The 26,275-nt window shown below is 33.9% G+C and overlaps 7 protein-coding genes across 8 annotated transcripts; 4 read left to right on the top strand and 3 right to left on the bottom strand.

Annotated features, from left to right (window-relative positions):
* The first annotated feature begins 2,288 nt into the window (after positions 1-2,288).
* Rpt6 (26S proteasome regulatory subunit Rpt6) lies at positions 2,289-4,793 on the top strand. The gene is made up of 6 exons (XM_083087891.1): positions 2,289-2,485; positions 2,579-2,723; positions 2,849-3,259; positions 3,397-3,623; positions 3,711-3,986; positions 4,446-4,793. The coding sequence occupies exons 1-6, from the start codon at positions 2,468-2,470 to the stop codon at positions 4,584-4,586; spliced, it is 1,218 nt and encodes a 405-aa protein (XP_082944017.1). The 5' UTR covers positions 2,289-2,467; the 3' UTR covers positions 4,587-4,793.
* A 483-nt stretch (positions 4,794-5,276) lies between these two features.
* Pex3 (peroxisomal biogenesis factor 3) lies at positions 5,277-6,613 on the bottom strand. The gene has a single exon (XM_083087892.1). The coding sequence runs from the start codon at positions 6,611-6,613 to the stop codon at positions 5,471-5,473; it is 1,143 nt and encodes a 380-aa protein (XP_082944018.1). The 3' UTR covers positions 5,277-5,470.
* Positions 6,614-6,718: 105 nt separating this feature from the next.
* LOC145964791 (mitochondrial import inner membrane translocase subunit Tim8 A-like) lies at positions 6,719-7,649 on the bottom strand. 2 transcript variants are annotated; one of them, XM_083087896.1, is made up of 2 exons: positions 7,187-7,649; positions 6,719-6,910 (listed from the first exon to the last, which is right to left on the bottom strand). In XM_083087896.1, the coding sequence occupies exons 1-2, from the start codon at positions 7,262-7,264 to the stop codon at positions 6,719-6,721; spliced, it is 270 nt and encodes an 89-aa protein (XP_082944022.1). In that variant the 5' UTR covers positions 7,265-7,649. The 2 variants fall into 2 exon arrangements, with proteins under 2 accessions (XP_082944022.1, XP_082944020.1); XM_083087894.1 differs by having other exon boundaries at positions 7,212-7,592.
* A 2,168-nt stretch (positions 7,650-9,817) lies between these two features.
* LOC145965122 (uncharacterized) lies at positions 9,818-10,717 on the bottom strand. The gene is made up of 3 exons (XM_083088461.1): positions 10,499-10,717; positions 10,102-10,267; positions 9,818-9,989 (listed from the first exon to the last, which is right to left on the bottom strand). Exons 1-3 carry the CDS (start codon positions 10,597-10,599, stop codon positions 9,882-9,884), a joined length of 375 nt encoding a protein of 124 aa, XP_082944587.1. The 5' UTR covers positions 10,600-10,717; the 3' UTR covers positions 9,818-9,881.
* Positions 10,718-18,169: 7,452 nt separating this feature from the next.
* On the top strand, positions 18,170-20,914 carry LOC145964910 (uncharacterized). Its single transcript, XM_083088064.1, has one exon. The coding sequence runs from the start codon at positions 18,170-18,172 to the stop codon at positions 20,912-20,914; it is 2,745 nt and encodes a 914-aa protein (XP_082944190.1).
* Positions 20,915-22,132: 1,218 nt separating this feature from the next.
* On the top strand, positions 22,133-22,501 carry LOC145964909 (uncharacterized). Its single transcript, XM_083088063.1, has one exon. It carries the CDS (start codon positions 22,133-22,135, stop codon positions 22,499-22,501), a length of 369 nt encoding a protein of 122 aa, XP_082944189.1.
* A 2,052-nt stretch (positions 22,502-24,553) lies between these two features.
* On the top strand, positions 24,554-25,682 carry LOC145965518 (uncharacterized). Its single transcript, XM_083089159.1, has 4 exons — positions 24,554-24,817; positions 24,935-25,065; positions 25,385-25,470; positions 25,612-25,682. Exons 1-4 carry the CDS (start codon positions 24,711-24,713, stop codon positions 25,651-25,653), a joined length of 366 nt encoding a protein of 121 aa, XP_082945285.1. The 5' UTR covers positions 24,554-24,710; the 3' UTR covers positions 25,654-25,682.
* The last annotated feature ends 593 nt before the right edge of the window (positions 25,683-26,275 follow it).

The following is a 26,275-nucleotide window of genomic DNA, read 5'->3' as shown; positions in this document are numbered from 1 at the left end:
TGTTGATCCTTGTCTGACTTATTTCGTTTGAGTCTCATTTTCGGTTTGGATAGTAGTATAGCTGACTAGTTCGGATACGAACCATATCATAGACATGAACCATGTACTACGTCTGTTACCGAGCGTAACGATGTAGTTTATGTCCACTTTCTCAGGGGGCGCATCAGGACATGCCTCTGTGGCGACGGCCAATTTCCGAACATCTCGGATTGGACGCGCATGGAACTGCCTTAACATCGGCAGCAGCGCCACTGGGAATGCCGCCGTTTTCCGTCTGCTCCGGATGCCGGCCGGTTTCTTTTTACTCCGTCCATCGATCTTCTACGCGCCGGTCGATCCATATAAAGTTCTCTCTAATTAAGACAATCTAGTCGCGCGTTCAATTGTTCTAATATATAGTTCGTGTAGAATAATTAAGTTTTATATTACGACTCCTGTTAATGCTTTATATTATAATTAGATTCAGTGCGTATTTCGAGTGTTTTTACTTTGTTCTTTTGTACTCCGACGAGTTGGTAACGGTCGTCGAATATTCCAGAACATTCAATCATTTTTGCTCCTGAGGAAGGCAATTCAAATTTGTATCAATAAACTTTGTATCAATAAATCTTATATTGTTCGAATAAAGTGTCTAGTCGTTCCCTTTTGAATAGCCGCCACGTGGCCTTTCGATGGCCATCTTGTCATCCTAGATAGAGGTAGCCGAGGTGCGTGGAAGACGCATCGAACAGCGCTACACCTCCGCTGAAGCGGGATGGCCGCTTTCAGGTTTCTCTCTGCCAGTCATTGGACTATAGAACTAACTGGAACGAGCGCTGCCTTTGTTATTGCCCGGTGACCTCGAGCCGAGGGAGACAGTAGGTTTGTTCTTTTTAGCTGAACTAGTGCTGCACTGGGACTGCACTAGAACCAGCGTGTTCACAGAAAATTCTGCCAGTGCACAAGCACAATGAGGAATAAAAAGAACGGTTTAATGCAGTACTAACATGGCACATCAAAATATGAGAAACATAAATGTCCTATAAATAACAGAATTATCCAATGAAGAGAGACTTATTTGTAATAAAATTTATTTTGAGAATTTATTTGTAGAAAAATTAATTGTAGATAAATTAACTTTAAATTTATTAATTATAATGAAAAATTTATTTCAAATTTTTTTTTAATTTTTAAAATTTTTCTATTAATTAATAATTGTTTTTATCTATATTCTTTATATTAATGTTATTTACATGACTATTATGTCTTCTTTTTCGCAATTAATGCGTTATTAATTATATCTTAAACTGCTGTTTGTGTTTAAATAAATCGCCATATTGAACTGCACCGCTGCACTACCTCAAGACCTAGGGCAGGCAGTGCAATGAACTGTTGCACTGAACAGCACTACACTGCTAAAAAGAACAGCAGTATCTGACGTCACTTCTGCTAAAAAGAACGTTTCAGTGTACACTTTCTGAACTAGTGCAGCCAGTTCAGCTAAAAAGAACAAACCTATTATCTATTTGGTATTGCCGTCTCTCTTTTTCATGTATTACCTTAGCTAAAAATATACGTCTGCGCATTAAAGTTGTGTACAGAATTTTTTCACCAAAAATTTAGCAAAATAAAACATAATTTTATTTCGTTTATTATCGTCATTATATTTCCTTAAATAATCCATTTCGTTACAATAATATTTTTTATATATTCATTGTTCGAACATATACTGACTAAGGTATGGACACAGATAGTATGTCATAAAACTATAGGAGAAATATACTATAGCATGTTAGTGTAACAGAGACAGCGATTCCAAATAGCGATGGCCTTCGTCGCACAGGCAGGCTCGGCTCGTAACAAAGGAGCGCTCATTCCAGTTAGTTCTATAGTTCAATGCTGCCAGTAGTTGCAACAGCGGTTGTTAAGGCTTTCGCACATGAAATTCCATAAGCACGTAAGACATAAGCGTAAGGAACTCGACCAATCACGGTCGAGTTTTGACCCCTTGGAGGGGCTAATACTTGACCGTGATTGGTCGATTTCCTTACGTTTACGTCTTACGTGCTTATGGAATTTCATGTGTGATGGCCATTAAGGCTATAGCACACACTTTCCATAAGACATAACAGTAAGATTTCGACCAATCGCGTTGCTCAATTTGGCCGTCCGTAACCAAACCGTATCGCAATACGCGCCATGGGACGTCACCCTAGAGGTAGGTAATGTTTTATCTAGTTATATTTATTTCGTGGCCATTTTATATCAATAAAATTTGAGGAGTTAGCTCTCTAGTTTAATATTATAAGTCTGTGTGTAGATGATGTTGCTTTTATGATGATAGGCAAAAAGTAAGAAATAAAGAAAAAGAAATAAGAAATAATCTACTCATCGAAAATAAGATTAACTTATACATAATTTCTCTTTTTCTTACTAAATCGCGATATATTAATATTTATCTGGAATATTTATCATTCTTAAGTCGATCATGACACTTACAAATAAGGTAAACAAATTTTAATTATTTTTTTTTATATACATAATATATGTGAAAGAGCAATTATATATTTATTTATAATTAATCCAAAATCTTTTTTAGATGGATATTGATGAGAAGAATGTTAAGGGAGAAGGTTTTAAACCATATTATATTACAAAGATTGAGGAATTACAATTAATTGTTGCTGAAAAAAGTCAAAATTTAAGAAGATTGCAGGCACAACGTAATGAACTCAATGCAAAAGGTATCTATCTTAATAACGAAAATATTATGTGTAATTAAAAAAAGTTTGATTTATTTTCGATTATATAAGACAAATTGTGTTAAAATGTATGATCATCATAATGACTTTTTATTTTCTCTTTTTAGTACGTATGCTGCGAGAGGAATTACAACTTTTACAAGAACAAGGCTCATATGTAGGGGAGGTAGTTAAACCTATGGACAAAAAGAAAGTTTTAGTCAAAGTACATCCTGAGGGCAAGTTTGTGGTGGACATAGATAAAAATATTGATATTAATGATGTGACACCGAATTCACGAGTAGCTTTGCGCAATGAAAGTTATACTCTACATAAGATACTGCCAAATAAAGTTGATCCACTCGTGTCTCTTATGATGGTGGAAAAAGTACCAGATTCTACATATGAAATGGTTGGAGGTTTAGATAAGCAGATAAAGGAAATAAAAGAAGTTATAGAATTACCAGTCAAGCATCCAGAATTATTTGATGCCCTTGGAATTGCGCAACCTAAAGGTGTATTATTGTATGGACCACCAGGTAATAATTTATTATATTATAAAAATATATATATGTATTTGAAACTTTTTCAGTATTATTTTATTACATTTATTTATTATAAACAATCAGTCATAATCTATTCAATTATATCACAATAATAAAAAAATTTTTTTTAGGTACTGGTAAAACTTTACTTGCAAGAGCAGTGGCACATCATACAGAATGCACCTTTATTCGTGTATCTGGTTCTGAATTGGTACAGAAATTTATTGGAGAAGGTTCGCGTATGGTTCGTGAACTTTTTGTGATGGCAAGAGAACATGCACCATCTATAATATTTATGGATGAAATTGATTCCATTGGAAGTTCCCGAATTGAATCAGGATCTGGTGGTGATAGTGAAGTATGTCTTATATATATATGTACTATATATATATATAAATATACAAATATAGCTTTTTTTTAATTATGTTGAAAATTATACTTTTAGGTTCAACGAACTATGTTAGAATTGCTTAATCAATTGGATGGTTTTGAGGCAACAAAAAACATAAAAGTCATTATGGCTACAAACAGAATTGATATCTTGGATCCTGCTTTATTACGTCCTGGACGTATTGATCGTAAGATTGAATTTCCACCTCCAAATGAAGAGGCTAGATTGGACATCTTAAAGATTCATTCTAGAAAAATGAATTTGACACGTGGAATAAATTTAAGGAAAATAGCTGAACTTATGCCAGGTGCATCAGGAGCAGAAGTTAAGGTAATGAAAAATTTAACTTATAGTTTTATTATTAAAATAAGGCAAGTATATAAGTAAGTATTAAATATAAATATAATTTTTTTCTTTTAACAAAATATTTTTAAAATGCTTAAAAAAAATTGCTAATAGACAAGATTAAATAATAGATAAAAGTTAATAGAATATATATAGGAAATATATAATAGATTATATAAAATATCAATAGAATAATTAAGATATACCTTTTATTAAAATATTAATATCTTTCTTATTTAAAAAAAAATAAGAGAAAATTTTTGATAAATTTAGCCTCTAATAACTTAAATATATGAATGTATGTCCTTCAATATAGTCTAATTTATACCAATTGTTTGATATGTATTTCAAATAGTAACTAATAAATTAATTGATTAGCTCAAATGTATTGCTCGAGTATCAATCAGTATAAACTAGGCTAATATGATTTTGTTTATATTATAGGGTGTTTGCACGGAAGCTGGAATGTATGCTCTTAGAGAACGTCGTGTTCATGTAACTCAAGAAGATTTTGAGATGGCTGTAGCAAAGGTGATGCAGAAAGACTCCGAAAAAAATATGTCTATCAAAAAATTATGGAAATAAATCAATTTCATATTTTTTTCAATATATTCTTATAAATAATTTTTTATTATTATTGCATTATTTTATAGTCCAAGAAAGTCATTTTAATCAGAATTGGAATATAATGTATTTGAAATGTGTAAATGTAGAACTTTCACACAAGGTTACAGCTAAATGTTTCGTAAAGATATATAAATTAGATATCAATAAAATTTATAACATATTAAACCAATGAAGTTTTATTACAATATTAAATTATTAATTACTTATAAATGCCACACTATTATTGACATTGTATAATGTGGAATAACAAGTTTTAACTATTATGTAATAATAATATTATTTATTTAATTACAAGATTTTTATATATTTTAAATAGAACAAATTGCTCTATATTTAAATATTTCCTCATAAAATATATTTTAAAAAACCGTCCCAATTTAAAAATACATTTCCTTTATTTTTATTATAACTTAATTTTCCTCTTAAATTAAAAACCTTTCTTAAAATTACACAGTGAAAGATAGCGCGCAATATTTTTATTTATGTGTGATCTAAAAATGGAAACTCAAGAGAAATTTTAGAATAGAAAAAATATTTCCGATCACAATAATTTTGAAATAGAAGAAATCAATTATATCTTATTTGATAAATTAAGTTTATTTTATGCTATATAGATGTAAAAATGCATTAATATTAATAAAAGAATAATGAAGTCTTAATTTCGTTTTAATTTATAGATATACAACAAAATTTTCCTGTAGTACTATACAAAATACTTGTATGTATAGCCTTAAATATAATATTATATAAGACCCGAAGGTAGAATTTATATATTCTTTTGTATAGAATATAATAATTGAAATAATTTTTCTAATTTTCATAATGTTGAATTGAACTTAACTTTATGAACAGCTAAATGCTTCATAAATATTCGCTCCAAGAATTTTAAGCTCACTATTTAATATCAGATGTTGGAGCCAATCTGCTGCTATATCTTTTGGTGTTGGATTATCTGGAACTTGTCCATTTATAATAGGAATAATTTTGGCCAAAGCCATAGTAGTTTTATTAATATTTACAAATTCATTTGACTCATCATTCATAGCTGCATCTTGTAAAGTTGAAGTTGAATTTTTGATGTTTGACTCTTTTGAATGTGTTGCATCTCGTGCTTCATATATATTACTGATTTTAGAAGAGTTATTGAAATACATAGATATATGATCCATTAATAAAACAAATCCACTCCTGATATTCTTTTGCATTAAATCTTGTACTTCTTCACTCTCTATTACATCTAGCATCTGATCAATCAATTTTTTATAAATAGATGTATCATTGTTTTCAGTGTTCTTTTGCAATATATAAGATGTAAAATTTTTGACAGGATCCTTTGAGCTATCAGCGGATATAGAAGATGTAAGCGCCCAATAAATTTGTTCTAAATCTCTCAATGTTAATTGCTCTGTCAGAGACAATGAAGCTGTGACTTCAACAATTTTACTTTTTATGAGATTATTCAAATTCTTTATACTTTCATATATAAAATAGCTAGAAAGTGTCATATATTTCTCTTGTACTTCATTTCCAATAATCCCATTATCCACATTCTGTGCATTTTTGTACATATGTCCACTAATCAAAGTAATTTGAATACGAAGAAATGTAGCTAGCATTGTATAAGAATAAATTATTACAGCTGATCGTGTAAATGCTAACATTTTTAATTGATTCCAAGATGCTATCTTATTGGCAGTGCCATCTCTAAGTTGATTTATAATAGTCTCTGTATCATTTTCTTTGATCACAGAGTTTCTTAAGGTTGCTGCAAGGGATAATGTCATTTGGTTGCATGTTTTCTCTATGTTTTCATAATATTGTCGCTTCTTTGTCTTTTCCACCAACATCCTTATCTCATTATCTTGCCATTCTTGAAGCTTGCGCTGTGTATAACGTGTTAAAAAAATGACACTACTAACAATAATACTTCCAATAACAAACTTACGCTTGTGACGTTTTAAAAATCCCCAACTGCTTGAAAACATGATCAAGAATTTATATAGAATCTAACACACACAATATATAAATATATTACAAACTTTCTACAACTGATAGGAGATAAAGATTGGTACATTCTCAGAATGATGAAATCATTCTATACTATCTGATTCAGGTTGTAAATTTGTCGCAATACGTTCTATTCTGTTTGTGATATAATTAGTAGTGTCAATGAACCTTTCCACACAATTCACGAGACACTTATGAACTTTGGGTTCTAGGCGTGGTGATGGTTTGTCCATACAAGTCTCCCAACAAATACCTGTTAGTTCATGTACTAATCCCTGAAATATCATTAAATTGTTATCTAATACATTGCTCTTATAAGCAAAAGATATAATAAATATAATCATTTTTGGATCTATAATTACAGATAGATCCAAAAGTAAATAATAAACTTTAATGCTTAAGTATGTATATATTATTGGGATTAAAGTTCAAATATTTATTATTATAAAAATATATAATCAAAGTATTAGTAATAAAATAAATATTCATAGAGTTCTCTTTTTATTACAAGGCACAAAATATAAATAGAAAATATTAATCTACGAATTTACTTGCGTAAATGAAACCGAAACTAACTTGAAATTGTTGTTTCTTCGTTTCGGTCTCAATAAAATGATGCAGACGATCATCTATGATAACCTGCTTATCTGAATTTTCCGTAAAATTCATACTTCCAATCCTCGTATTCTTTTTTTTAGCCACATTAATACAAATTTATAATATAACGGATTACTTTTACCTTTGAACGATGATACTCGAGAAATAGATTTATTATGGCTGCGTTCCACTTAATGATCGCGGCACTCGTAAACACGATGTGTCTTTGTTTAACTTTTAGCGAACAAGAAGGATAAGATGATTCTGCGAGCGTTGCGATCGTTACGTGGAACACAGCCTATATATCCTATACATATAAAGCACATTCCATTTGTCGCGTTCGCACTTTCGTGAGCATTGTCTGTCTTTATTTAATTTTCGGCAAACAAGTGTGACGTCCCGCCATCTTAAAATTCCTAGATTTAGTTGCGATCATTAAACTATAGAACTAACTAGAATGAGCGTTCCTTTGTTACGAGCCGAGCCTGCCTGTGCGACGAAGGCCATCGCTATTTGGAATCGCTGTCTCTGTTACACTAACATGCTATAGTATATTTCTCCTATAGTTTTATGACGTACTATCTGTGTCCATACCTTAGTCAGTATATGTTCGAACAATGAATATATAAAAAATATTATTGTAATAAAATGGATTATTTAAGGAAATATAATGACGACAATAAAGAAAATAAAATAATGCTTTATTTTGCTAAATTTTTGGTGAAAAAATTCTGTACACAACTTTAATGCGCAGACGTATTTTTAGCTAAGGTAATACATGAAAAAGAGAGACGGCAATACCAAATAGATACTGTCTCCCTCGGCTCGAGGTCACCGGGCAATAACAAAGGCAGCGCTCGTTCCAGTTAGTTCTATAGTTCAATGGTTGCGATTCATTTAAGCCTATAAATGTCTATAATGCGTCGTCTACTATAGGGAGTCAGGTTATTAAAGACCTCCTATTAACTGTCGTTCGATGCCGGGTGGATTGATACATTCAGTTTGTCTTTATAAAAATATATTTTACAACAAAGGAATTTACAACTATGGTTTCAGTCTTTGGTAACTTACGTCCGCTTCGGACGACGAGACACACTAGAGTGAGTGCCTCTATGTCTTTGGTGGATCGGGGCGAGATATGTGATGGCGCTAGTGCGTTCGTAAACCCATTCATCTGTATTTTGTCCAGATGGAGGGACGCCACACTACAATGAGATTTTAAGGAAACTTAAGGCGTAAGATTTAAGAAATTGACCAATCACAGTCGAGTATTCTCTTAATACTTGACTGTGATTGGTCAATTTCTTAAGTCTTACGCCTTAAGTCTCCTTAAAATCTCATTGTAGACGACGCTTAAGGCTATAGCACACACTTTCCATAAGACATAACAGTAAGGTTTCGACCAATCGCGTTGCTCAATTTGGCCGTCCGTAACCAAATTGAGCAACGCGATTGGTCAAAACCTTACTGTTATGTCTTATGGAAAGTGTGTGCTATAGCCTTTAATGCGGCGTCTACAATGAGATTTTAAGGAGACTTAGGGCGTAAGACTTAAGAAATTGACCAATAATGCGTCGTCTACAACGAGATTTTAAGGAGACTTAAATCTTAGGCCGGTATTCATAGTCCATTCTTATATTTAAGATCGTCTTAAGAACCCATTCAACCAATCAATGACCGCATTGCAGCTATTTGATTGGTTGAATGGGTTCTTAAGACGATCTTAAATATAAGAACGGACTATGGTCCATATTCTGAATCCTCTTTTATCGATAAAAGTGCCTCTAAAAGTGGCTTACAGCCAATCAGAAGGCTTATAAGCCACTTTTAAAGGCACTTTTATCAATAAAAGAGGATTCAGAATATGAACCTATGAATACCGGCCTTACGCCTTAAGTCTCCTTAAAATCTCATTGTAGACGCCGCATAAAGCGTCGTCTACAATGAGATTTTAAGGAGACTTAAGGCGTAAGATTTAAGAAATTGACCAATCACAGTCGAGTATCCTCTTAATACTTGACTGTGATTGGTCAATTTCTTAAGGCTTAGGGCTTAAATTATCTATTGTAGATCGGGACTTATGGCCATCACACATTAAGCCTGGTGCAGACAGGAAACGTCAAGCGTCAAGCAGCGAGTAGCAACCAATCAGCGAAGCGATATTTTCTACGCCACTGCTGATATCGCCTCGCCATGGATGTAGGAATAACTGGATGGAGTATATGAGAGGGGAACTGAAGCCAGAGACGTAGGAGGGAAATTGCCAACCAAGATGGCGGCGACAGATGATTAAACGAGCAAGGCGATACTCAACCTCATTTTATATTTAAGATTGTCTTAAGTTAAAATGCTGTGTAGAACATTTTACAATTAAATGGCTACAGAGTATCTGAAGATAAACTTAAGATGATTTTAAAGTTGTTTTAATTAATAATAATAAATTAAAATAATAAATCATTAAAATTAGCGTATAAATTAAATTATGTATAACTTATTAATATCATCTAGAAATAATATAATTTATAAATAATATAAGTGTTATAAAAATAATAAAAAGGATAAAAAGTTAAATCAACTATAATAAATAAATATATATTATGTTTTATTTGTAAAACTATTATAAACAAATAAAATACACTATAAAAGATTTTATTGTCCTTTAAATAAAATAAGTTTGTTGGCCGCGTGTCTTTCGCTTAATATCACATCTGATTCATGATCTGAACAAGTGTCATTTGCTTGTGTAGACATCAATATCTATAATTATGTAGTTATGTTATGTTATTTACTTTATATAATATATACATATTAAGTAAATTAAAAATACATATGTAAGTAATTTAAAAATTCTTCATAGTAGAAATAATACCATTGGAAGTGCATTCTTTCGAAGCCTAACACAAGAAAGGGAAGTTCTATCAAAGTCATCATCCTTGAAGTGCAGGGAACATACGTAAGAATTTATTCCCACATTATCTACAACCGAGCCAATGCGATCTAGCCATAATTTTCTGAGCTGAATGTCTTTTGGAATTCTACAATCACACATACATAATAATATAATAGATATAATAATACATATATGATAACAAATTTATATAAAATTAAAAGTATAATAATAGTAATATTAATAAATTTATATGACGTTATAAAAAATTAAGTAAAGGTTATAAAGTGAGCTTATAAACCAAGTTGGATTTTAATGCTTAAACTTGTAAAAGAATGTAAACAATAATATAAAAATTTTAATAATTAATAATTCTTACCTATGAAACGAAATCTTCTGATGCATTTTCTCGTACTTTATTTGCTCTGCTTTTTTTGCAGTTCTTCTATTTTTGCAATATTGTAAGCAACAATTTGGCATTTTTACTTTATTATTTTTTTGTTACACTACACAATTTTAATCTTGACATCGATACCTTTCCACATCATGTGTCTCGCACCGCCATGTTAAATTGCCAACCAAGATGGCTGCTGACTGATTTTCCCCTCACCTCTCAAGCTTCACCCCCCTCGCCCATAAAAATACCTTATGCTCCATCCAGTTATTCCTACATCCATGGCCTCGCTAATTGGGTTGCTGCTCGCTGCTTGACGCGTCCTGTCTGCAGGCTTAAGGGTGACGTCCCATGGCGCGTATTGCGATACGCGCGTATCGGGCGTATCGAGCTCCGACCAATGACAGACAATCCGCCGTTTTTGATACGCTGATGATCCGCTGAATTCATTATTCGAGCGGATCGCTGTGCGATCCGCTCATACATATGTATGGTATATATTGTTCCAGCTTTTTTATACATATGTACATGTATAAAATATACATATGTAAAGTATACAGAGTAAAAATGACATGTGGAATTGCTTTACTTGTAATTACTTCACTTTTTAGATGCATGCATGCTTGTGTGCGTATGTTCAGTAGGGCTGTGCGATAAAGAAATCGATTTCAAAATCGGTGTGTAAAATCGATTCAAGTAATCGGTATACCGAAACAACTGACACCAAATTCGGTACGCAAATCGATTAAAGTATCGTTACATCGAAACAACTGATTGCGAAATCAACAGCGTTATTCAATATCGCTTTATGATGTTCGGAAAAATCAATATTGAAATCGGTGTATATATTCGGTTCGTGGAACTATATTGAAATTATAAATTCAATTAAAAAAAATTATAGCATATTTGATTCAATATCTTATATTAAATTTGGTACATTATTTACAATTTTTACTTGAGAATCTTTGTTCGGAATTTGGGATACTGAAAATAATTTAATCTCGCGTAATATTTAGTACGCCGTGTTAAAGTTTAAGAGTCCTAAATTCTGGACATATGGTCGCGCTGAGAAAAACGTAAACAACGAGCTCTTAACGTTAGGACCCTAGTAGCACAGCACATTGGCAATCCATTGGCTAAATATTGGTTTTATTGGGAATATCTTGGCCAATATTAACCAATGCGAAGCTAATATTGGTTACTAACGAAATGCAAGTGTACTGCCAATATTGCAGTGCCCATGATGACACGAATATTGGTTATCAATTAAACGTAAATGTGCTGCCAATATTATTACACCCATGACAATACTAATATTGGTTATAAAATAAATATAAATATAGTGTCAATATCTTACATCCATGATGACACCAATATTGGTTATCAATTAAACGTAAGTGTGCTGCCGATATTGTTACACCCATGATAATACTAATATTGGTTATAAAATAAATGTAAATATAGTGCCAATATCTTACATCCATGATGACACCAATATTGGTTATCAATTAAACGTATATGTACTGCCAATATTGCACGTTCACACATTAGATGTGAGCTTCGCGCGTCGCCACTAGGTGGCGAAAAGGAAAACACCTAACCCGAGAGTGGGACTCCATCTAAAGCAGTATATAAGGCCACGGCACAGGTCCCACGAGTCACGACTTATCAGTCAAAGAGTGCGGTCTATTATAGCCGCATCTCCTCTAGCTTTTGCGAGGACCTCCAGAGCTCCATAAATTAACCACAGATGGTTAATTTTTTTTTGATGGCGAATTCCGTCATATATTAGAAACTAATCTATATCCAATATAAAAATATTTGAGTATGTATAATTAGTCAATCTTGGTTAAAGATGAAAATAATATATTGGTCCAATATTACAATTCAATATTGGCTTATAATGAAATCGCGTCTACTTTGCAATATTGGACCAATATTGGGAATATTGGATATACAGGGTGAGCCATTTTAATAAACGCACGCAATTATTTCGGAAACAAAGCATTTTAGAGAAAAATGATTCCTCTCATTATTTTGTACGTAAAAGTATTAAGGTAAGATAATCGAAAAATGAATATTTTACAAGATATTTTACGGTTTATGTAAAATTAAGAAATTATTTCAAGCCTCATAACTCAAAAAGTACTTAACGAAAAGGTACTTAATTATAGTGTTTTGGAAAGCTCTCGAGATAAGCTACAAGAGTGTGCAAAAATATATAGGGTGTTCCATTTAAAAAAATTGAAGTGACCTTCACGTGACCTTCAAATGACTTCAGTGTCAAACCAATGATACCATCTTATGGCCCCCTCGAAACCATAAAACTTTTGTCTGAAACATTTTTCTCTAAAATGCTTTGTTTCCGAAATAATTGCGTGCGTTAATTAAAATGGCTCACCCTGTATATATTGTTAGCCAATATTGCTCCAATAAAGTGTGCTACTAGGGGACGTTCTTAGGCGAGTAGAGTCTCTCGCGCTGCCAGTGTGCGTGATTCCTCGCTCGTCTTCGCTTCCCGCGGGCTTCCGAAATCGCACAATTATCGTTCAAAGTCAGACAGTCTTGTTACAGCAGTCTGTCTTGTTACAACCACGCAAACGATCAGTTCTCTTTCGACCACAAATATTGCGCTAGTGTTCGCGTCTTCCATGTGATCCACGGCGACATTAGAAAATATATAATTGACTCGATTTAGAGAGAATAATTCTACCTGTGCCAGCCCTATCCGTTTTCTCACACGAATTCATTGGACCGGCGAATTAAAAATTATATTAAATTTGGTCCCACGCGAATCGAAGGGCGCGCGCGAACAATCTTAAAAGTAAGAATGTAAGTTGTAAATTATTGATTTTTAATGTATGTAAATCTTCATATGACAATAAAATATTAAAAAAGATATTGTAATAATTTTGATAAATTATTTTGACAGAAAACAGGAGGTCTTCGACAATTATATAACAGTAATAATTAAATTATAACAAAAATTTTTTTTATCTAAATTCGTGAACGAAGCAAATAAATTTGATGTTTAATATCAATAAGTTCGACACGAAAAAGATTGTTAGACATTGACAGACAAGTTAAATGAACATTAATCGTTGTGTTGTAACATAAAATAATATTTATTATACAATTTATTGATACAATAATAATTAATAATAAATAACAATAATCGCAATAACTAAGATATAATTATAATTAAGATAAATGTTTATTCATCGCTAAGAATATTAGTTGTTCAGCATGTTCTGCAGATAGGCATGCACGTGTGTCGGTTATAATATTCCCCGCACAACTAAATACACGTTCAGATGGAACGCTAGTACCTGGCAATATCAAATATTTTTCTGCAATATAACATAAATTTGGAAACTCTTTGGAATGGTCATTCCACCAGAGTAGTGGATTCTTTTCTAATAGCGTTTTCGACTTGTCGGGTTCAATCGCTCCGGAGTAGTTTATTAGACGTTATTGACCAATCACAGCCATTCTTTTGAAGAATGTAACCATATATTCTTCAGAAGAATGACTGCGATTGGTCAATAATGTCTAGTAAACTACCCCGGAGCGATTGAACCCGACAAGTCGAAAACGCTATAAATCTATTGTTGGAGATTTAATATAATATTCCCTAATAGCACAAAACATTGGCAAAATATTGGTATACCTTGGCTCAATATTGGTTATATTGGAAATGTCTTGGCCAATATTTCCCAATGTAAGGGCCTGAGCAGAATGGCTGCCTTATAATTTTAAGACTATGTTTTATGCCTTAAGTCTTTGTCTTAGGTAACGCACAATACTGTGTGTTATGTCCCGAGTCTTATGTATACGCGAACGTTTGTAAGAAATAAATAGAGGCAAATATATGACAAATATATTTAGTATCGGTCATGATTACTATATCCTGCGAAAGAAAGAAAGCTTTGTATGTTTTTTGTAAGGCATAAAGAAATTAGATTGATATATTTTTTACATTTTTTATATTTTTACATTTTACATTTTTTTTACATTTCAACATTTTTATATCTTTAGATTTTTAACATTTTACGTTTATATATTTTTTTACATTTTAACATTTTGATATTTTTAGATTTTTAACATTTTACGTTTATATATAACAAGTAAAAAAAGTAAAATAAATTAATTTTTTTTTTCAGTGGTTATTGTTATGTTTGAACAGTTTATCAGTATGATTGGATTATTTTTTGTGTCGGATGTAGTTAACATTCTATTGAGACTGTCTATATTTTGTTTATTTGTATGTATAATTGCGGTATTTGTATCTGTAGTGTTAATATTTATAGGTTTTGAGTTTTCTTTATCTTGCATGGGATTGTTGAATGTTGATGAATGTGAAGTTGAAGAGCTGGGATTAATTGTGTAATTTGGTTGTATATTTTTTTTTTGTTATTGATGGAGTCCTCAATGTATCCTTCAGCAACTGTATTGGATTTCCAGCCACCGTGTCGTTTTAATGTTGTTATGTCCGCTCCAGAGTCTGCTAGCAGCGTGGCAGAAGAGCGACGAAAGGTGTGGCCAGTATAAGAATGAGGATCTGCTAATTGTAGATATGATGCGATAATCATTGGAATCTTTCCAAATTTGTTAATTCCAACTGGTTGTTTGGTGCACTTTCCATTTTGATAATTTAGAAAAAATCTTGAGGTATTGATGTTTTTTGGTCTCAAATTTATATATTTTTTAGATATAGTGTAGAATTCATCGGTGGTTATGAAAGACCTTGGTTTGTAAGTTTTTGTGGTTGGAATTTTAACCAGGAAGATAGTTTCTTTGTCTTCGATATCATTAAGTTTTATATTGGTGAGTTCCTCTCTTCTGCATGCACCACAAATTCCAAATATCATAGCTACCTGTAAATAATTTAGTATATATGTACACATTGTATAAAATTTTTTATTAATGTAAAAGTTTGTTTGTATTTGATACATTACCTTTATAAGTAAATATTTTTGGTCATCAGCTTCGTTGAGAAATTTTTGAATTTGTTCTGATGTTAATACTTTTGATTTTTTTTGTGTATATCCTTGTGACTATCTTTTCAGGAACGGAATGAGTCTATCATATTTATTAATATTAATATTATTGTTAATATTTAGAGTCGTTTTGAGCATTGAGTAAATTGCCCATAAAGTGGATGGCTTGTGAGTTTGTGACATTTCTGCGAGATATGTTAATATTGTGTTTTCCGAGAATGATTTCGTTTTTTTAGTAATTGTCCACTGTATAAACTTGTTATATGTATTTGTATATTTTTCTTTGGATTTTGAAGGTAAGAGATTTTCTATCGTGCTTTTTGCAATTTGTGCTATCTCTGGAGATGTTAGTTGGTCGCTATCGGTTTCTGGTATGATATTTTTGTCACTCATTTTTTATTTTTTCTTAATAACTTGTTACAAATTCTTTTTATTTTTTCACTTCACTGTGTATGTTGACTTCACTATGTACGTTTAGTTATTTGGGAAGGTTATGTCCGAGTATCGCTGTGGTAATCTGCGGAGTTAGTTTTCGTGCCGCGAGATGTCGTTAAGAACATGTGAGAAATAAAAGGACTCTAGTGGAAAAGAGAAACAGAATGATTGGGGAATAAGGAGAGTGTCGGAAATGAGTGTGGGAATGAATGAGACTGCGGGAATGAGATATTACCGCACTGTTTCGAGTGGAAAATTTCTCGTGTGTGGAATTGGTTATTTCTCGCACAGAAGACACGCGCGTAATGGGCCACTTTCCACGCACGTGTAATATAAAATATTATTCGAACGGCTATTTTTTTAGATCCGCGAATAAAGACAAATTATTTTCCCGAAAAACAATTTCGTCAATAAAATCAAATTGGAAATTATGGAATTTCGACTGCGGAGATTAAAAAAACATTCTTCAAGCAGCTCATCCGTAAAGTAAACAAAGAAAATAATAGTTTTAAAGAATTAACGGCTATTTTTACAAATTTCCAAACTTGTTATATTGTAGAAAAACATTTGATACTGCAGGTACTAACGTTCCATCTGAACGTGTATTTAGTTGTATGTTAATATTATAACCGACACACGTGCATGTTAATCGGCAAAACATGCGGAACAGCTAATATTCTTAGCGATGAATAAACATTTATCCTAATTATAATTATATCTTAATTATTGCGATTATTGTTATTTATTATTAATTATTATTGTATCAATATTAATAAATATTATTTTATGTTACACAACGACTTATGTTCATTTAACTTGTCTGTCTAACAATCTTTTTCGTGTCGGACTTATGATATTAAACATCAAATTTATCTACTTCGTTTACGAATTTAGATAAAAAAATTTTTGTTATAATTTAATTATTACTGATATATAACTATCGAAGATATCCTGTTTTCTGTCAAAATAATTTATCAAAATTATTACAATATCTTTTTTAATATTTTATTTTTTATGAAGATTTACATACTGATTTACACATTAAAAATCAATAATTTACAACTTATTCTATTTGGCGAGCATAGTACTTCTCTACGAGAAATATGTTACACTTGCGAAAAAGCAAGCGTCTCTCTACTATCGACATACTTAGAGCGCTTTCTAGTCAAGCTTCAGTTTAAAACTCCTAGAGGCGCCATCACGGTATATGGAGGGAAAGTGCTGCCCCAAAAAACCAAGATGTCCGCGATATAGCAGGAACGACGAGGCGTAGAAACGAACTTCCTTCCACAACCGTTAAATTCGACACGTTGATTCTTGAATATTAAGGACGAAGAGATCGCTGCCACAAGTTACTTCTTCCGCAGTGTTGCTGATTACCATAACCGACGTTCGGAAGTGAAAAAAGGGACGACAACCATCATTCATCCACAAGGAAAGCCGATGTAGAAGATCCATGAATATAATGAATCTTACGGATGTCACATTCTCTATTTTAAGACATTCGTCAAGGGATCAGGGCTTTTCTTTCATCCGAGATAGGCTTAATCTACGATTAAGCCTATCTCGATTAATCGTAGATTAAGCCTACCGGATCGATCCTCTTGACATCTCAAAACCGTTTTGATTTTCTCACATTCATGATATACATATATCGTTTTTATTCTTTGTGTTTATATTTTAATTAAAGAGCCATGCTCTTAGATATTTGTAAGTAATACTTATGTTAAACCAACTAATACAAACTGTTAGCTCAATTCTACATTCTTATCTTCGACATCCTGCTGCTATCCGTGCTGTTTCCTTTTCTTTATTGTTTTCGTTTAATTTTGTTTATCCTGTCTATTATTTTAGTTGCTCAAATTATAACGTACAAAACATTTTGGTCCTTCGAGCCGGATCCACTGAGCAGTTTGGACGACAAGATGAGAGTTGATCACATTGAGAGACGGATTGAGCAACAGCTCACCCTTAAAGACTTGATTGAAAATGCGTATGACAATCTTGCTAAGGTTGGATACTCTAACATCACTTCCCATCAGTAAACGCCCGACTCGCCTTTCTTAAAGAAAATTGGGAAAAGTTTTCAATTATACATGATGCCATTACATTATCTATGACAAAAAGCTCAGACGAAAAAACATGCGTACAGCGTTACTTATACTTTTCAGGAAACTTATTCTCAATCACAAATGAGTGTTATCTTGTATCAGTCGAAAAGATGACTTCATTGCTTAATTCTGAAAATCAAATTACTACGAGAACCTCATCGACTCATTCTGACTCTCAAACCTCTAACGTTCCAGTTTTCTTTCGCCATGCACGACTTCCTCGAATTGACATTCCTAAATTCAATGGATCTCCAGCTAATTGGTTGTCCTTCAAAGATTTATTTAGTTCACTCATTTTGGCAAACCCAACTCTAACCTCAGTCGAAAAGTTGCAATACCTAAAGACAAGTTTAACCGGATCTGCTTCGCTCTTATTAAAAAATACCACACTAACCGCAGATAACTTTCAGAAAGCCTGGGATGCATTAATTGCATTTTATGAGAACAAACGATTGTTAGTCAACGCAGCGCTTCATTCATTAGTGACACTCAAGCGAATGACAAAGGAATCTGCAAACGAAATGGAGCAACTCTATACAAGTATTATGCAGATCTATCGCACATTAGAAACCTTACACCGACCTGTGGAAACTTGGGACGATTTTCTGGTCTTTATCGCCGTTCAACGACTAGACTCAGAATCTGTGAAGGCTTGGGAGCATCACCTAGGATCATCCAAGGAACCACCGACTTGGAAACAGTTCAGCGAATTTTTGATAACTCGTTTGCTCTCGCTCCAAGTCTTTGAAAAGTCACGAACAGGTAAACTAGCATTTCAGAGTTCCGTTAAGTCTCATTTTCAGAGCAAAGCTAAGGAAAGCAATTCCAGCAAATCAAATTTCTGCAAACTCTGTTCTGCAAATCATTATGTGACTAAATGCCCACAATACATCTCAAAAACAATACAACAACGATTAGCAATCATCGCGAAGCATCACCTATGTTACAATTGCTTGGGATCACATCTAGCTTCTGCGTGCCGTATAACAAAACGATGTCAAAAATGTGGGCACAAGCACCACACTACGATTCACCAATCTAAAGGAAATACATCTGATCCGGGAACCAAAAATGGAGATTCATCCTCAACCAACCTTAGTACCAACGAAGCTAATGTTCTACATACCGCACGCCAATCGAAGACTACGATATCATCAGTGTTTCTAGCTACCGCTCAAGTTGAAATCATAGCTCCCAATGGAGAAACTACAACGGCAAGAGTTTTAATCGATCCAGGATCTGAAATCTCATTGATAACCGAACACCTAGCACAAGTACTGCGACTACCAAGAACTCAATCCTTCCTTTCGTTGGTCGGCATAGGAGGAAAAAAGTCCAACAAAACACGAGGTATCGTCTCCTTTAAAATTAGGCCGCACTTCAGTTCTAAACCTGAATGTTCTATGTCTGCTTATATATTGCCGAAACTTACTGACACTATTCCATCCTTTAAAATTGAAAAGCGAAATTGGCCTCATTTAAAGGGACTCCAATTAGCTGATAAAGAATTCACGTCTCCAAAATCAATAGATATTATAATAGGAACAGATTTCTATGCGCATATCATCGAACGCGGACTTGTAAAGGGAGACGAGAATTCTCCAATCGCACAAGAGACAAAATTAGGATGGATAATATCAGGCCCATCTGGATCTAGTATGAAGCTCAATAAACTACAAGGATACCACGTCTCACTTAATCGAGATCTTCACGATCTAATGTCTCGTTTTTGGGAATTGGAAGAAATCCCGACCACTTCTGCATCATATCAGTCAGTAGAAGCTCAGGAGTGCGAACAGCATTTCATGGCCACGCATTCTCGGGATGCTGAAGGAAGATATATAGTTCGACTTCCCTTTAGACAACCCAGAACGAACCTAGGAGATTCTCGTTCAAAAGCCATACGAACTATCGAGTCTCTTTCCAAGAAATTAAGACAAGAAAAAGCCTATTCACACTCATATTCAGCATTTATGGAGGAATATGAGAGCCTAAATCATATGAGACGTGTTTCAGATAACGAGCCAGAACCACTAGTTTCCTTCTATTTACCACATCATGGGGTAATACGAGAAAACAGTCTCACAACTAAATTGCGGGTTGTTTTCAATGGTTCGAGTATCAGCAGTACAGGCCTATCCTTAAACGATTTACTGCATACGGGAGCAAAATTGCAACAAGATTTATTTGACGTCCTCATTTGGTTTCGCCAATTTCGGTACGTTTTTTCCACCGATGTGGAAAAAATGTATCGCCAAATAAAAGTACATCCCGAAGATTGGAATTTTCAGCGAATTTTATGGTTAGATCAATCTCACAACATTGTTACGTATCAATTAACTACGGTTACGTATGGCTTGGCTTGCGCTCCATTTCTAGCTCTCCGTACATTGAATCAACTCGTAATTGACGAAGGAGCGAAATTTCCACAAGCAGTTCCAATTCTACAACGCGGAAGATACGTTGATGATTTATTTGGAGGAAGTGATTCAATTCAACATGCACGTGAAATTGTCGAACAATTAAATCAACTCTGTAAGGCGGGCGGATTTCCTCTTCAAAAGTGGATAAGTAACAACGCTGAAGTCCTTGATCCAAATCCCGCTGAGAGAAGAGTGAATTTGACTTGTCTACAAATCGAAGATATCACCACAATTCAAGTACTAGGGCTGTGCTGGAAACCAACAGCGGATACATTCCAGTTTACGCTTAACTTACCTATCTTCATCTCCAGTCATTACAAAGCGAAGCATTTTATCGACCATAGCGAGACTATTCGACCCTCTCGGTTTAATTTCGCCAGTCATTATTCAAATCAAAATGCTGATTCAGGAGCTATGGGTTATAAAAGTTGATTGGGATGATCCGTTGTCTCAACACCTTTCTGCCAAATGGATCAAGTTTGTCGATCAACTGCAAAATATGTCAAACTTAACATTTCCTCGTTGGTTGAACACTCAATTAAATCATCAAAAGGAAATTCATGGATTTTGTGATGCGTCTCAAAAGGCTATATCCGCTGTTGTCTATATTCGAACCACTAACGAACAAGGGGAGACAATTACCCGGTTAGTATGCTCCAAAACGAAAGTCGCACCGTTAAAAAGAATGACAATTCCATGACTTGAGCTAACAGGAACCGTCATTTTAAGTAAACTAATATCTCATGTTCTCCGCATTTTAGAACTCTCCAATTCTCCAATATCTATGTGGACTGACTCTGCCGTGGCATACACATGGATAAATAATCATCCTTCTCGATGGCGAGACTTTGTTTACAACAGAGTTTGCTATATTCAAGAGACACTGCCTCAAGCAACCTGGAAATTTGTTCCTGACATAGAAAATCCAGCTGATTGTGCAACCCGAGGTTTAACACCCACGCAATTATCTGAACACTCAATTTGGTGGACAGGGCCTCAGTGGCTCTCACAATCTCCGAAAACCTGGCCGCAATCGCCGCTATCACCATCGAACAAGGATAACCTCGAGGAGCGACCCACCAAAGTCTGCGTCAATACTAAAGCCCACACTGAAGAACATTGGAATCTTATCAATAAATACTCAAGCCTTACACGATTGTTACGCGTTACTAGTTGGTGCCTTAGAGCAATTCGACGACTTAGAAAACAATCCGATATTGCAACAACAGGGCCAATAACTCCTCAAGAATTGGGAATCGCGAAATTTCGTTAGGTTAAACTCACCCAACGATCGCACTTTGAAGAAGAAATCTCCATCATATCAAAGGGACAATCATTGCCTAAATCCAACTCTCTTCTACGCTTAACACCTTTTCGGGATCCTGATGGATTACTACGCATTGGAGGTCGTCTCCAGTCGTCTCACTTATCTGCCTCCGCTAAACATCCTCTCATCCTCCCAAAGAAATCAACACTCACCTCTCTCATTATTTCTGACGCTCATTTCAAAACCCTTCATGGTGGAACTCAAGTAACATTGACTCTTATACGAGACGAATATTGGATTATAGGAGGTAGAGCTCCAGTACGTTCATTCATTCTTAAGTACGTACGATGTTCTAGATATCGAAAAAAAGAGCGCAGCAAATAATGGGTCAACTACCGTTCGAGAGAGTAACACCATCTCGTTCATTTCTACATGCTGGGGTAGATTATGCAGGACCATTTCTACTTAAAAACTGGAAAGGAAGGAATTCTCGTAAATACAAAGCATACATCGCTCTTTTCGTATGCCAAGCAACATCCGCTCTTCATTTAGAATTGGTCACAGACTATTCTACTGAAGCGTTCATCGCAGCCTTCAAACGATTCACCGCAAGGAGAGGAATATGTGCTACTCTCAAAAGTGACTGCGGCACTAATTTCAAATGCGCTGACTCTGAGCTTAAGAATCTTTTCGCGAAAGGTTCAAGGGAATTAGGAGATATGGCCAACTTGCTAGCTAACGATGGTTACTAAATGGTTATTCAATCCTCCTCTCCACATTTCGGTGGCCAGTGGGAGGCAGCAGTTAAATCAGTCAAACACCACTTGAGGCGAGTCATCGGTGATACGCTCTTTACTTATGAGGAAATGAATACGCTTCTAACACAAATTGAAGCAGTATTAAACTCTAGGCCTCTCACTCCTCTCTCCAACGATCCAGAGGATCTTGAGGCACTGACTCCCGGACACTTTCTTACGGGAAGTGCTCTCAAAGCAATACCTGAGCCTTCAGTTTTATCCGTAAAGTGCTCTCGCCTCTCTCGGTGGCAACTCACCCAACAAATGCTACAGAGTTTTTGGACACGTTGGTCAAGAGAATGCTTGCAACGGCATCTTGCCATATATAAGTGGAATAAAACCAGTCCTTCCTTACAGGAGGGTTCTCTCGTTGTGGATGAACGATATCCTCCCTCTAAATGGCCCTTAGGTCGAATCATTCAAACACACCCCGGAAGAGACGGTCAGGTGCGAGTTGTTTCTATACGAACTCAATTTTCAATTATAAAACGACCAATAGTCAAAATCAGCCCTCTTCCCATCCCTATTCAATCGTAATTTATTCGTTAACGCTTGTCAATGAAGGCGGGCGGAAATGTTTGGAGAGCATAGTACTTCTCTACGAGAACTATGTTACATTTGCGAAAAAGCAAGCGCCTCTCTACTATCGGCATACTTAGAGCGCTTTCTAGTCAAGCTTCAGTTTAAAACTCCTAGAGGCGCCACCACGGTATACGGAGGGAAAGTGCTGCCCCAAAAAGCCAAGATGTCCGCGATATAGCAGGAACGACGAGGCATAGAAACGAACTTCCTTCCACAACCGTTAAATTCGACACGTTGATTCTTGAATATTAAGGACGAAGAGATTGCTGCCACAAGTTACTTCTTCCGCAGTGTTGCTGATTACCATAACCGACGTTCGGAAGTGAAAAAAGGGACGACAACCATCTTTCATCCACAAGGAAAGCCGACGTAGAAGATCCATAAATATAATGAATATAATGAATCTTACGGATAAGTCACATTCTCTATTTTAAGACGTTCGTCAAGGGATCAGGGCTTTTCTTTCATCCGAGATAGGCTTAATCTACGATTAAGCCTACCGGATCGATCCTCTTGACATCTCAAAACCGTTTTGATTTTCTCACATTCACGATATACATATATCTTTTTTATTCTTTGTGTTTATATTTTAATTAAAAAGCCATGCTCTTAGATAGTTGTAAATAATACTTATGTTAAACCAACTAATACAAACTGTTAGCTCAATTCTACATTCTTATCTTTGACATCCTGCTGCTTTCCGTGCTGTTTCCTTTTCTTTATTGTTTTCGTTTAATTTTGTTTATCCTCTCTATTACTTTAGTTGCTCAAATTATAACGTACAAAACACATTCTTACTTTTAAGATTCTCAAGTAAAAATTGTAAATAATGTACTAAATTTAATATAAGATATTAAATCAAATATGTTATAATTTTTTTTAATTTATAATTTCAATATAGTTCCACGAACCGAATATATACACCGATTTCAATATTGATTTTTCCGAATATCATAAAGCGATATCGAATAACGCTGTTGATTTCGCAATCAGTTGTTTCGATGTAACGATGTACTTTAATCGATTTGCGTACCGAATTTGGTGTCAGTTGTTTCGGTATACCGACTACTTGAATCGATTTTACACACCGATTTTGAAATCGATTTCTTTATCGCACAGCCCTAATGTTCAGTACGTCGGAGTTTGGTTTCTATTGTCCCATGAAGAGGATTACGCGGAAGCGGAATCAGTGAATCACCAATCACGAGACTGTTTCAACGTAATTATTTATCAGAATAATCACGTGGATTGGCGATCCGCTGATGCCCGTTTCTACGAACACGGTTTAAGAAGATAACTTCTAGTGATATTTGATTAACGTAAATTAACCTGAATATTGGTTTCTACCATGGACCTAAGAATACATGGACGGAGCATACGCTACTGATTAGGGCAATGGAGGTACAAGTTTAGCGATAAGGGGACACCAGGCGCAGATCGAGTCATTTCGGTTAAACTCGGTATTATTCGGCTCGTGTTTTGTTCGATTCCGTTCGACTTTCGACTTGTGCTTTTCTTGTGACAGCTAGCCTGCAATTTAAAGTATTAAGATAATACAATTAAAAAGATAAATTTCTTAATAATGGGTTATTGTATTATACCTGGATGCAATAACAGAAGTTCTCAAAAAAGAAAGAATTCGGAGCAATTAGAAAAAGAAGATAAAAATCAGAAATATTCATTTCATTCGTAAGTAAAACTTAATATATAAAATTTGTTATTTTAATTCAATTTTTATAAATTTATTATTTGATAAAAGGATATGTTTATAATGAAAATAATGCATAATTTTTATAATTTTTTTAGATTACCACAGGATGTAAATAGGAAAAATAAATGGCTCGAAGTCCTTTCTTTGAAAGATTGGTGTCCACCAAAATCTGCAGCCGTGTGTTCCGCACATTTCAGAAAGGAAGATTATGAATCACATCTGGAGTGTAAAAGATTAAAGAAAGATGCTATTCCATTTGTACATATAATATCACAGTTTAACATAATCAGCAAAAATATATATATCAAAAATGTATCATTTTTAAAGATATTTTAAAAACGTTAAAATAATTGATTAAATTATTTTTTTTTAAATCATTGAAAATGATTTCTACTTATGGTGTATGTACACTGCCCATCATTAATACGTTTTATTTCCCTAGGAAGTTTATATAGGATATGTAACATATCCTATATAAACTTGCTAGGAAAATGGAACGAATTAGTGACGGGCAGTGTACATTCTGTATAATTTTATATTAACAGCTTTATTTTATAATTATTTACCAAAGAAGATTCAGAAAAGCAGAATACAATTCCTAATGTTGACAATTCAAGAAATTGTGACATTGGTTAGTATTATCTACTTGTATTATACATTTTATAATTATTTATGTAATAAATTGCTTAATTATCTCTCTGTTTACATATAACTCTCTATTTACATATAATAATAATATATTATCTAATAATAAAAGTAATATTTATTACAGAACCTAGTACTAGTATTGGAGAATTACAACAAAATACTCTAAGAATGAAGCATCGTTCAACAAGTATTTCATCTGAACGAATATTTAATTCTCCTACTAAATGTAGGATGCGGAATATTCATGCAGAAGAATTAAGAAGTTTGAAAAAAAAATTATATGATGTGAATCATAAATGGACAAAGATAAAAGAAAAACATCTTACTTTAAAAAATATGATAAAAAATTTACAGAAACGCAATTTAATTACAGAAGATGATTCTAACGTTCTTCAAAATCTACAAAAAGGTATAAAAGAATTAGTTAAGCGTCAAATAAAAAAACAGCAATGTTTGCCTGTGTCTAAAACATACAATGCAAGCATGCGTCAATTTGCACTAACTTTGCATTATTATTCACCGAGGGCATATAATTATGTTCGTTCAAAATGTTTGAATTGTTTGCCTCATCCGAAAACATTATCAAAATGGTATTACTCGATTGATGGTGAGCCTGGAATTAACACAGAAGCATTAGAGGCCATAAAATTGCATGTTCATTCCGCCTCATATAAATTGCTTGGAGCTTTAGTTTTTGATGAAATGGCTATACGGCAGCATGTAGATTATTCTGGGGATAAATTTATTGGTTACGTAGATTATGGTTGTGATATAGAAACTAATACAAC

This window comes from Camponotus vicinus, unplaced genomic scaffold, assembly GCF_025532165.1.
Source record: "Camponotus vicinus isolate PSW18456_S1 unplaced genomic scaffold, iyCamVici1.0 SCAF_14, whole genome shotgun sequence".
Classification (NCBI taxonomy): domain Eukaryota; kingdom Metazoa; phylum Arthropoda; class Insecta; order Hymenoptera; family Formicidae; genus Camponotus; species Camponotus vicinus.
The sequence above is the reverse complement of the archived record's forward strand: the minus strand, read 5'-3'. Positions and strand labels throughout refer to the sequence as shown.

What these genes read in the sequence shown, in the direction of transcription:
- LOC145964910 (XM_083088064.1), top strand. Translation starts at nt 18,170, where the DNA reads ATGACTTCATTGCTTAATTCTGAAAATCAAATTACTACGAGAACCTCA.
- Rpt6 (XM_083087891.1), top strand. An exon ending in TAATGAACTCAATGCAAAAG is followed by an intron (nt 2,724 to 2,848) that starts GTATCTATCTTA and finishes TTCTCTTTTTAG; the next exon opens with TACGTATGCTGCGAGAGGAA. An exon ending in ATTATTGTATGGACCACCAG is followed by an intron (nt 3,260 to 3,396) that starts GTAATAATTTAT and finishes AATTTTTTTTAG; the next exon opens with GTACTGGTAAAACTTTACTT.
- LOC145964791 (XM_083087894.1), bottom strand. Translation starts at nt 7,304, where the DNA reads ATGAATTTTACGGAAAATTCAGATAAGCAGGTTATCATAGATGATCGT. An exon ending in CGAAGAAACAACAATTTCAA is followed by an intron (nt 6,911 to 7,211) that starts GTTAGTTTCGGT and finishes ATGATATTTCAG; the next exon opens with GGATTAGTACATGAACTAAC.
- LOC145964909 (XM_083088063.1), top strand. Translation starts at nt 22,133, where the DNA reads ATGGGTCAACTACCGTTCGAGAGAGTAACACCATCTCGTTCATTTCTA.
- LOC145965518 (XM_083089159.1), top strand. Translation starts at nt 24,711, where the DNA reads ATGGGTTATTGTATTATACCTGGATGCAATAACAGAAGTTCTCAAAAA. An exon ending in TTATGAATCACATCTGGAGT is followed by an intron (nt 25,066 to 25,384) that starts GTAAAAGATTAA and finishes TTATATTAACAG; the next exon opens with CTTTATTTTATAATTATTTA. An exon ending in TTCAAGAAATTGTGACATTG is followed by an intron (nt 25,471 to 25,611) that starts GTTAGTATTATC and finishes TATTTATTACAG; the next exon opens with AACCTAGTACTAGTATTGGA.
- Pex3 (XM_083087892.1), bottom strand. Translation starts at nt 6,613, where the DNA reads ATGTTTTCAAGCAGTTGGGGATTTTTAAAACGTCACAAGCGTAAGTTT.
- LOC145965122 (XM_083088461.1), bottom strand. Translation starts at nt 10,599, where the DNA reads ATGCCAAATTGTTGCTTACAATATTGCAAAAATAGAAGAACTGCAAAA. An exon ending in CAGAAGATTTCGTTTCATAG is followed by an intron (nt 10,268 to 10,498) that starts GTAAGAATTATT and finishes GTGTGATTGTAG; the next exon opens with AATTCCAAAAGACATTCAGC. An exon ending in GAAAGAATGCACTTCCAATG is followed by an intron (nt 9,990 to 10,101) that starts GTATTATTTCTA and finishes ACATAATTATAG; the next exon opens with ATATTGATGTCTACACAAGC.